The 11,922-nt window shown below is 34.4% G+C and overlaps 1 protein-coding gene across 1 annotated transcript in view; it reads right to left on the bottom strand.

Annotated features, from left to right (window-relative positions):
* Nucleotides 1-4,341: 4,341 nt before the first annotated feature.
* CNTN5 (contactin 5) overlaps nt 4,342-11,922 on the bottom strand; it is a 277,046-nt gene continuing 269,465 nt past the window's right edge. Inside the window, exons 21-24 of the mRNA XM_042862457.1 lie at nt 7,953-8,139; nt 7,372-7,484; nt 5,856-6,024; nt 4,342-4,445 (exon numbers count right to left, since the gene is read on the bottom strand). Of these exons, the coding sequence (XP_042718391.1) occupies nt 4,342-4,445; nt 5,856-6,024; nt 7,372-7,484; nt 7,953-8,139 (573 nt within the window). The remainder of the gene's footprint in view (nt 4,446-5,855; nt 6,025-7,371; nt 7,485-7,952; nt 8,140-11,922) is intronic.

Below are 11,922 nucleotides of genomic sequence, written 5' to 3'. Positions count from 1 at the left end.
AATCTTTAGTACACGCATACTTTCATAATCTTATTTGAAGTATCAAAAAAAGAGTACCATAATAAAAATAAAGTGAATGGTCAGGTCTATATTTACTAGAATGGAGAAAAAAGTCTTAGAGCCTTAGCTTCATGGCATGTATTATCAGAAGCAGCCTGTGGGTAGACATGCTAAGGGAGGCTCTTTGTAATATCCTAAAGCCATCTAACTTACTGTAATGAAGTGCTGCTCATTTTGTTCTGACACCGTTTTACTTCAAAACATAAGAAGAAAGTAAGAAGAAAAGTGTCTTAACTTCAGAGGAACTGGGATAATTGCCATAAAAAGGCAAGAATGGATTGTGGTCTAATAGAAGTTCTGATAGATATGGATTTTCTATATGCACAGTTCTGCATGTCAGCAAAAACAGGTCATTACGCTTTTCCGTGACATTCCTAACTAATTTAATGGAAGTCCTGATATAATATTCTATTTAAGCCATACCCATTTTGAAATCGAAGTCTCAGTTCTAATGGTGGCTATGGCAATCTATTTTTATTTTTAGAATGATCCTTTTGACTTCTTAGTATTTTGCAATGTCACTTACCCTGTAAACATGCATTTCATAAAGAAGTGATTGGGGATTATTAAAATGTCAAATGAAAATATCAAAAAGGAAAATATTTGCAATAATTGAGTCATCCGCTATTACATTTTTCCCCAAAAAGGTTAAGTGTCTTTTTGAAATCATCTTTTTTCTTGTGATTTTTTTACACAAATTGTTTCAAGTATAAGACAAAGAAACAATACTTTTCAATAGAACTTGAAACTATCATGTTGTCCTTTTGTACCTACATGGCTGTGGGATGCTTGCGACACCTGAAAGAACATTACACATTCCAGAAAAATCCTAGAAAGTACTTCACTACGATGAATTGTCCTTGGTGGCTTTCTTATAAAGCTCTTTCAAGATATTTTAATATTCCAAAGAGCTTTTATCTCGGGGGTTAATTTGCAGTCTTATTTAGAAGTGTTTATTACTTATAGTTTCATGTTAAAAGATCCAGCTTACTTGTGGCTTTCAGTTATTCAGTTATGAAAGTAATAACTGCCCAGGAAAACCAACAGAGATCAGAAATTAGAAGGATGCAAAAATTATTTGAACTTCCACAGTCAGTATTCCAGATTCATTGTTTGCTTTTTGAAAATCATGTAAATAGAAGATTGTTGCTGTTGGAATCCAGAAATGTCTGTCACTAACATAACCACCTAACATCACCAACATAGTTCAGGAGCTGACAGAAGATAGATAAAAGTCAATAAAAAGAGAATTATTTATTAAAAAGATCTAATGTTACAAGAACAGTACACAGGAACTATTATATTACTGTGTCTTCCACATTATATACCATTATATATAGTATATATACAGGTTGTATACAGTATATCTAACATTTTGATATGGGCCATGATGGTAGCTTTCTTTTTCACTGCAAAACAAATTTTCTTAATAGTTGTTCTTTTCCAGACAGATATTGTGGCATTATACAAAAATACAGTCTCCTCAATGATGCTAGACTGCACTATTACAAACTTTTACATGAAAAAGGAAAGAGTTCTTCAATGCAACTAAAAGATACGTCATGATAAGGAAACATCCTACTACAGAGTCACGTGTAATATGTAGGTACTGAAACATTTAAAACGTATTTTGCATCTAAATATATTAATAAACTTATTTTGTTCATGTTGAATATAAAATATATCCCTTTTTGTCCCTGCATTACAAATGCATTACCTGATGGTATGTCAGTGTTTCTATCTGCATTTTGTACTAGAGATTGAGATACAGCTAGATGCAGCTCTATCTCCTCATAGGACTTCCAATCTTCTTATAAAGCACAGCCATTTATTGTATTCAGAAAATTAACTAAACTGTCACCAGGAGTGACTCTCACCTTTTCGAATACTCTGAAACATACTGCATTGGCAAGCATCTGTATAAAAAATAGACGAAATTATGCTTAGCAAATTTATAAAATAGCCGTTTTATTTTTTGGTTCATCACTTCATTCTTGTTCATTTTAACCTTTTGAAGAGTGATAGGTTGCTAGAGCAAGCTCTCTGCTCAGTAGCAATGCTACAGCTTTGCAAACCACAACAGGTAGTTATTTCCTTTGAGTTTGTTCTTCGGTGCATTTCACCTTCCTGACTTTCACTTCATAGGTTTTCCTACAAACAGGGGTGGATACAAGTAGGTCTCCTGTTTGTAACTATACAGCATTCTGGGCTCAGCTTCTCATCCTGCCCTTGTTTACCTAGTTTTAACTAAGTGCATTTGAAGCTTACATCTTCAGGTTTTTTTTTTTTTTTTTTTTTTTTAATATTTGTGGGTGTCATAGAGTGACAGAATCATAGAATATCCCAAGTTGGAAAGGACTCACCAGAACCTTCAAATCCAACTCATGATTCCACACAGAGCCACCTGAAAACTAAGCCATATTTTAAGAGCATTTCTGAATAGTTTTGGAACTCTGGCAGCCTCAACACCACGACCACTGCTCTGGGAAGCCTGTTCCACCCTCTCTATGAAGAACCTTCTCCTAATATCCAGTTTCCACCAACAAATAAAGTACTAAAAAATCAAGTTGAATACTCTCTGAAAAATTCCAGTGTTAAATATTCAAAAGGAATGTAGTCATCTGTCAGATTTTTAGCTAGCAAGCATTGCACTTCCTTCGTTACTATTTTAAAGATACTAAGAAAGGGCATCATTGGAGTATACATTCCAAGTATTACTTTGCTAGTGAGCTGGCAAAATAATAGCATTTTTGTCACAGAACCTATGAACCGAAACAGCTTTGTATCAAAATTTTTAGAAGGATGGGCAGTTGGAAGAACTATGCTAGTAAGACTTGCCTCTTAAACACTTTCAATTTTTTCCCAGATGTGTTCATTCTTGTCACAATAGTTAGACATTCATGGTAAAAATCCATCCCTCATAACATCACGTGTACCTTAACTGAACAAACAAGCACATCATATACAATGGGGATCATTTTGATTCAGGTGCCAATGTATGGAAATGCCTTCACATGTAGAAAAATTGTCCAAATTTATATTGAGTGAAAAAAGCTTTTGGACAGCAAAAGCAGGTATTAGAACTGATAGCACACAATTCCTATCAGAATAATTTTATCTATAGAGCTATAGAAACAGTTCTAGGTAACAAAATAATTGAAATAATGCTCACTGATAATTATACAAAAATTTTTTTCAAACACTATTCTCCAAGATTTGTCCTGCTACAGTATGTATGTGTGAATGACTACATTCCAAAATATTAATGCTCTCTCTGTTATATGCCTTTATATATGCATTAACTGGATTACCAAATATATGAAGTATACAATGTTATCTAAAAAAATGGGCCCAGAATTAAAACAAAGAAGGAAATGGTTGGAAAAAGTAGCTTTGACTTCTTGGATTGCTTTATTTGCTCACGTAGCAGCCTAGTGTAAGTTTGAATGCTCAGTGGAGTTTTCATTGCCATATGCGTTAGGAATTTTTTTTTTTATTTCCTATTGAAAATAAATACTTGATTGCATTGACATTAAATCATGCAGTATTTGATGAAAAACAATGGCACTTGTTTCCTTTAAAGTTTGTATTCAATTATTTTCAGTTTACCTCAAAATAAAACAGATGGCTTATTTTCAACTCCACTTTGCCACTTTTTGAATGTTCTGTCTAGTATTGAATTGACTATATATATATATATTTCTATTTTAATGTGTATTTATGCATTTTAAGAACAAACTCTTGGTATTTTTGCAAAGCATACATATGTCAATTATATTTTTCTCTCTCTCTTGTCAGTAAGAACAGCCAACCATGTGGAATGCAAGAAGTGTTAGATGAACTTGTATCAAACTTTGTTCTCTAGTTAAAGAATGTTGTTTTGTTTTTTTTTTCTGAACCAAACAGATGTACTGTACTAGACACCACTGTTTAAACACCTAATGATACATAACTGGGGTCACCAAAATTGAACATATTATAAAAGTAAAGTACATTTGACAGAAATTACGTTTGCTTACAAAAGTTTATTACATACAATCTGCATATTTTTGGGCCAAGAAATGTCCCCTTTCCCAGAGGACTTTTAGAAAAACTTAAGAGAAAAAAACCTGATGAATTTTTGACTGTGTCTCCAACACTCCTCTAAGTGCACCACAGGTATTTCTATGGGTCTTTAAGCATTAGCTTGGGTTTCCTGTTGCTCCACAGACATAAAACTCCATCCCTTGTTGTTATCAAGCTAAAGCAAATAAATAACAACAACAACAAAGTCCGCAGTCTTCACCATGAACTTGAAGGAACCATGAGTACCAAAAGCAATGTTACAGAGGATGAGGAAGTAGAGAACATATGTAAGGTGGACTGAGCACTTGTTACTTTACCTCCTGAAATGGAAAGGAAAGTAATTAAAGAAGCATCATCATAAACAAATCTCAGTACATTTAGACACTAAATTTTACTCAAAATTTGTATAGTTTAATACTGAACAAAAATCTAACTTTTGGGCAGAGTAAATCCAAATTAGGTTCCCTAGACAGACATAAGGAAATGAGGTATAATGATGATATCTATAGAAACTCACATGCTGAATTCTCACATTCACTCTGTAAATTAATAGAAAATTCAAAGAGAACAAGTAAGTTTCATGCCTTAATCTTCATAAAGAATTAGGCTGCAGAAGGTGCCCTGCAAACATTCTTCTTGGAAGAAAGAATGAAAGCTTATGATTGATACTGATGTTTGTTTTGGTCTTCTGACCTGTAGGCCAGTGATGTTTTTAGATCATAGCAGAGTCTCTTAATTACAGCTGAAATTTTAAGTACAGATTGAAGTTTTAAGCTTAGACTCTTCATAGCACTAAGGACTAAAAAACAATGCTTAAGAGAACTGAAGTAAGCGTTAATAGAAAGTTAGAATTAAGATGCCATATTCTCTTAGGCAAAAGACAATGTTGTTTATTTATTTTCTTCCCACTAGTCTGCACATTTTTTCTGAAGTTTTTAATACAGTGATACTTCAAATTCTTTAACATATTGCTTCAACTGACGAAAAAGAAGTTAGTCGTCATCAGTTACATAATGATAATTACGCTAATACTGTTACTATTATGACTTAATAAGTCATATCTAATCAAGAGAATCAGTTGAACTCACAGAGAAGCACAACTTATTTTCTAGCATGGACACACACAGAGGATTCTGGTACCCAAGTGAAAAAACTTGAAGGTATTTTAGCTGTGTTAGATGTTATCCCTCCTTCCAGTGCATAATGGTGTGTTCTGTGTATCCTCTAAGTCCTGTATCATATCTACAAGCTCTGAGTAAAAGTTTGAGATACCTTAAAACATCTTGTTGCCTTTATATGCCAAATTGTGTAAAAATATTTAAATTCTGGCTCTCTGATGAATTGCTCTCCAGGCTTAACTACTTGTCTGTATGGATTATGTCTCCGGTAACTCTACTGGAATTTGAGACACCTATCACCCATGTAGACATCCATAACTCAATTAGTTTTCTAGATGTAACCTTAAAAAGGCACAGATTTCTTGCATATTCTATGTTTGTTCATCAGCCCCACACGAATGCCTGAGATACTCATGAGAATCTCAAATGGTGTTAGATGACCACGTTGTAGCACAGAAAATTAATACTGCTATCAGTGATTTTATCTAACTGCTAGGGAACTGTGAGAACAATTTTTATCATGTAGAGAGTAATGCAGGTTTGTTTGCTTTTTAATGAACTTTGCTATAATTGTCGTATCTGCCACTCTTCCAAATATAAATGTAGCCTTACCTGCATAAGATGGAACTCTAATCTGGGGACTAGCAGTCCCATCGCCTCCTTCACTGACTGCACAGACCTCAATAATGTAGACACCAACATCAGGAAGAATTACCACTGCGGAAGTTTTCTGTGTTTCTATAACTTGACTGTTGCTTTGGCCTTCTTGCCTGAGTAACACCTACAGCCAATAAAGCAGATAATGGTCATGGAGATCATTCAAGTTATATATCAGACATTCTGTGCATACGATACAGTCACTGAAATGTTAGGTCCTTCATGATTTTGTTAAGGAAAGCAGTTATCTGCTTTTACATCTACCGTCTTTGCTCCCTCTCCTCCCACACAATATGGCTTCCAAACAGTAACAGGCAAGTATATTAGTGATTAATGAATGAGAAAAGATTTTGAATAGGATCCAAAGCAAGGATATAGGACTTGCTGCCTTCTACTGTTAGGTGTTACACAATATTTTTCCAGTTGACAAACTTTCTTTAAGATGCCTTTTGGGTTTCATTTGATTAAATTCTCATTCCCACATTCATATAGATATTCACAATTTTGATGAAAGAATTTAGTTTCAAATGTAAGAAATTCCCTAAATAAAGTCCTTACTGTCTACCTTAGCTGGCTAAGTCAACTCCAAATAGCTCAGATTTACCCCTGTGTCTCCTTTGAAACTCAATACATGCTTATGTGAAGTGGGAGAAATGTACTTAGCTGCCTTTTTGGTATTTCAGCATAAGGGTTTTTGTTTCCAGAAAAAAAAGGTCTAAGGAAATGTAAAAAAGCATCCACTCAAAGTTTTTCAGGATCTCAGCAGTACTGATAAAGGCTAAATAATTTTCTGGCTTACTGAATCAATTTACATTTTCATGGTGACATTTCTTCTTGTTTCTAATGAGATACCAGATTGTAGTCTAGTGAAATGGTTATACGTATGCTTCAGGTTACCCACAAAAACCTCACTAAGAACATAGATTCCTTTTCTTTTAAATTTAAAATTTTAATGAATTCCATCACTTTTTATAATTTGTCAAATAAGTATTAATTGGTATTTTGCTGTTTAGAACTCCACAATTTTAAATGCCAGATGACTGTTGAACATCAACAGCATAATAATTAAAAACAAACATTAAACATAAAAAAAAATTCCTTTATAAAAATATTAATTTCATTGTAAGATGTCTGACTCTTCTGCACCTCATTAGCTCCTACTGTACACACAGTTAAATTGAAGTGTTCATAGGAAAGTAATCTTACTGGTAGACACTTCTCAGCCAGATATGATGAATTGATACACTCAGAGCTTACTTAGTTTATAATCTCAGTTTGAAAGTCATAACACAGAAAATATTGGGACATTTAGCACTTTTCAATTTTATGTATTCTTTTTATAGTGAAAACTGATTTCAGATAATCTGTATAGTATACAGAAAACTGCCAAGAGAAAATAAGAGTTATTCTAAACAATAAGGAGTTATTGTTTAGAAGAGAGGAAAGTTTGTGAAGGAGGGGAGGCACTGACCTTGTATCCCATTACCTCAGATTCATTAGCTAGAGGTCTGACTGGCTCCCATCCAAGGGACACGTGAGAACCATCCTGTATCCACATAACATTACTTGGTGCTTGGCTGGGAGCTGGGAAGAAGAAATAAAAACATATATATAAATATATTTTTAGAAAGTTGCTTTAAAATCAAATCAAAATTATGTCAGTCTTTTACTATATTTACAACTATAAGTGCTAACAGGCTTCTAGCTGGAGTTTTGCTATTATTTTTTTCCTCCATACTCCATTATATTTTTTTCTAGAATTATCATTTAATAGATTGTGGCAGATTGTCTCAACCTAACCCATAGATTCTTCAGAACTTATAACTTGGAACTGTTTTATCTCTGTCAAAAATACATTGTATATTAGGAAGATTATCTTTGTTATGAATGTAAAGACATATGAATTCACATCTCTGTATAGAAGTAAAGACACAGAGCTATAAGTGATTCCTGATTATTATATAATATCTATGTATTTTATTATATATGAAGAGGGCAGAGTTTGCTTTCTGACTGCTTCTTTCTTTGGGCAAAGTTACTGAGATCACTTACGGGACTTCTTGGTTGCTACACGCACAGCGGCGCTAGGTGGTCCATACCCTGCAGCATTGTAGGCCCGCACAGTTAGGTGATATAATGTATTTCCTTCTAATCCTGTCAGTAGGAGAGATGACTCATTTCCTGCAGTTTTCACCTTTTCTGCTGCTTCTTCCTGTTCCATGTCTTTCCAGTAACCAATCTGCCAACAAATGATCAAAGGAAAGATTAATACACACATTTGGAATGCTCAAGATTTACATATTTTCCTGTGGTACTTTTCTTTTCCAGTCCTGTCTGTTGTCTGATTGTCTTTTTGTCTGAAGTGAGAATCAGAACATCATGGAACTACTTAAAATGTGTTGAATTGCAGTGCACTGACAGAAAGATGTGACTAGCAAGATCAAAGATTAGAAGATGAGCACTGGCAGGAAGTCAAAAGTATTTCAGGGAATTCAAGAGGAGCTCAATCATTTTTAAATTACAAGAAGTATCTATCTTCAGCCTGGGACGCTCGGGCCATATCAGTATCAAAATGACATGAGCAATATTCACTTCCTGGCTCTGTAGAGTTCAGAGCTGCCAGGTATTTAATCAATGTAATGAACAGGAAATGACAAAATACCTGAGGAAATCTTGCACTGAACTGGAAAATCTTATCTGAATGAGAAGAAGGAAGTGGATACAGTTTTAGTTCTTGAATATAGATGTTTCCTGTAAATGTAATTTTGATTGTTGATTAGCCTGCCCTTTCTTTTCAGGCATAGCAAGTCTAAATTTGGTGGCTTGTGGTCCATATTGCTGGTGTTTGTGTTGAATTTATTATAATTTCAAAGAAGGCCTAATACTGAGCTATGAATTTGTCTAGTCTCTTTCCTCAGAGACAGATATTTGCAGGGTTTAACTGGAAGAAAAACTGAAACAGTAATGTCTCTCACTAATGTATCTAGGTGACTTCCACCTAGTTCTCACAGGACACTCTTTTCCCTAACAGAAGATGTCACTAATGTACCATTCAAATAGCTATATTCAGTCTACCATTTTTCATGATGAGAACTACTTGCACTTATTCCACGTTTTGACCTTTCTGTGAAATCTGTTATTTCATAATAAGTTATTCATATTATATCTGGATACATTTTCCTCAGAGAAAAAGGTCATGGGAAATACAACACTTTTGAGAATATATCCCAGAAAATACTGAATGAAAAAGCACACGGGATTCATAGAAAAATAAGACCAATGAGTACAATACTGATCTTTTACGCCAAGGCAGCCATTAAATATATATATATATATATATACCCAAAAAGACCTGAGGTCTTTTGAGGTCATATCTTCACTGGAATAAAGTGGCTGTGTTCCCTTTGATGGAGTGTGTATCAGTTTGATCCAACACAGTTATCAACTTCCTTAATTGTAAAATTTGTGTACATATTGCATTAATTCTTACTTTGATTACACATTAGATAGCAAATCTATCTATGTTCAACAGTTTTTGAAATAAGTACGATTCTGAAATACATAGGTATTTCACTTCCTGAAAGCTTGAGTAACATTGTTAGTATCTGTAGCAACATCTATTCACATCTTCCTTGGAAGGAAAGAAGAATTAACAAGCACTCATTTACATTTTAGAACTGAAGATCTAGTTATTATCTGCTGGGCAGTTAGATGAGTTCATTTTACTTCTAATGCATCTTTACAGGCACAGCACTATAATACTGAGAGTCATATAGTATTATCAGTGTGTGAATGGATAATGAGAGAGTCATTGTCCTGAAGACCCTATTAACCAATTAGTCAACTCTGCCAGAGATCTAACAGAGAATGATCAGAAGGAAAACTGGTTTGCCCAAGATCACACCAGTGGACAGTGAGTGGACAGTGGCAGGGGTGGAAATGCATCAGAAGCAGTGAAATTCTTATTCTAAGAAAGCCGGGAAAAAAAAAATTGAAGTAGCTCTGTAGGTGTCACTGTGGTAGCTAATTCAGAGCACACCATGTCCCAGTATACATGACAGTAGACAGAGCCCAGGTTTTGCACTGAAGCTTTGTTTTGTTGTGAAAACATGATTTTCCAGATATTGCTTGTGTCCATCATGGCTTATAAAGCTCTGAAGTTAATTTTATTTTATATGTTAAGTCTGCAAAAATAATGGCATATTCCTTTACTACTGCTACACCACGTGACAAAGGTGTTGCTCCTTCACACAGGGTTGTATTTTGGGGAATTAACATATATGCTTTATTAACCAGCAAAAACGTGAAACGCGAGTGGCATTGTTTCTATTTCAATATCTCCTGTACTTCAAAGCCTTTAAATGTTTGGTTCCTGCTTTTGAAATTCTCCTTAAAGTTTTACCAGGTGAGTTTGGACTTTGATCTCAAAATAGGCTTCTATCTTTCTCTATATGAGTAGAACTATGTGTTGAGCTAAATAAGCTCAAGGAAAAAGTGATTAAAAAACTCAAATGATTTTTAACAGATGGGAAAGCTAACACTGATTTATACTGGCGTGGAAATACTGCAGATCTTAAAAATTGTTGGACAGGTTTCTTAAAACAGAGGATTTGTTTATGTACAGTTATATGTACATTAACAAAAACTAGTTATTTTCTGCAGCCTTAATTGGTCAAAAGGGATTTACCAGTTTTCATTAATGATAACTTTGAATATTAATATATCATACAACATAAATTACAGAATCACAGAATTGCAGGGGCTGGAAGAGACTTCAAGAGATCATTGAATCCACTCCCCTGCTAAAGCAGTTACCCTACAATAAGTCACACAATCTCTCTAGGAAATCTGTTTCAGAGGTTCCAAATTACCTATTCCAAAATACCTGTTCCAAACCACAAAAGTTTAATGCATATTTTAAAAAAGAAAAGAAAAAAAAACATTTGCTTTGTTTAATACATTCTTGCTTGCAAGGTTTTAAAATTTTTCTGTTCTTTCTTTTGTTTGCCATCTAGAGAAAGTTTTCATATCAAGTTTCCAGGAAACCACATCTTTTTGATGGAGAGAGGGCAATAATGATTAAAAAACTGAGAAGATACAGGAACACATAGTCTTCTGCTTTGTCCTGACAGTTTATTAAATAATCCTTGAAAGTAGGACATCACATCATAGACATTGCTACCTTAACATTTTTGAACCGCTAATACTCACAGACAACTTTCTCAAAGTTTTAGGTTTAAAGATATCTTAAATAATACTTTTCTCCCCAACCATTTTATATGTTTGTTTTATATGTTCATGACATATATTTATATGTTCATGACAGCACTTCCTAATAACTAATTGCAGGTCCTCTTCTCTAAATTCAGTACAGTAAGAGTTACGGTCTGGATATTCTTTCTGTTGGCCAAAGTTCCAAATAAGGCAATTCAAATATGAGCCTGAAGTAGCTAGGATGAATAGAGAGGTTTCTTGAAGGCTGGATAAAACACAGAAAATTTCCCGGTCTCTCTGATTTACCAACACCAACAGTTCTGATGTAACTGAAAATGAACTTGGAGGGATCTCAGAGTACAGAAGGTGCTTGGAAGAAGGAAAGAAAAGTGAGCTGAAAGAACTGCTGCTAGCCCCGAAAAAGAGAAGCCATGATTCAGATTTCACACAACTTGTTCTTATTATCATTCGCAGAAAATCTTTTGGCTCCTTGAGCTTGCACAGTGTGCAGTTCCCCAAATATTAGCACCAGTGCAAAAGCAGTGGTAGAACCGAGCACTTAGAACAGAAAAAGTACATTTACTGCTGCTTTTTGCATCACCTCAAAATACTGATGTGAGTGTTTTCAGAACAAGATGAAATGTTCCTGCAAAAATGCCAATCAACCTCAGTTACATGACTTTCATCATAATGATTGCTGACTAAAAAGGAGAAAGAAAACACTGTTCAGTAAGCCTAGGCTTTGGGTCTTCCCTGGAATATCTTACATCCTCCTCTTTTTTCAGGTACTCCTATCTTCAACATAGTC

The sequence above is a fragment of the Lagopus leucura genome, unplaced genomic scaffold (assembly GCF_019238085.1).
Source record: "Lagopus leucura isolate 7727_CA_CO unplaced genomic scaffold, USGS_WTPT01 Super-Scaffold_702, whole genome shotgun sequence".
Lineage (NCBI taxonomy): Eukaryota > Metazoa > Chordata > Aves > Galliformes > Phasianidae > Lagopus > Lagopus leucura.
The sequence above is the reverse complement of the archived record's forward strand: the minus strand, read 5'-3'. Positions and strand labels throughout refer to the sequence as shown.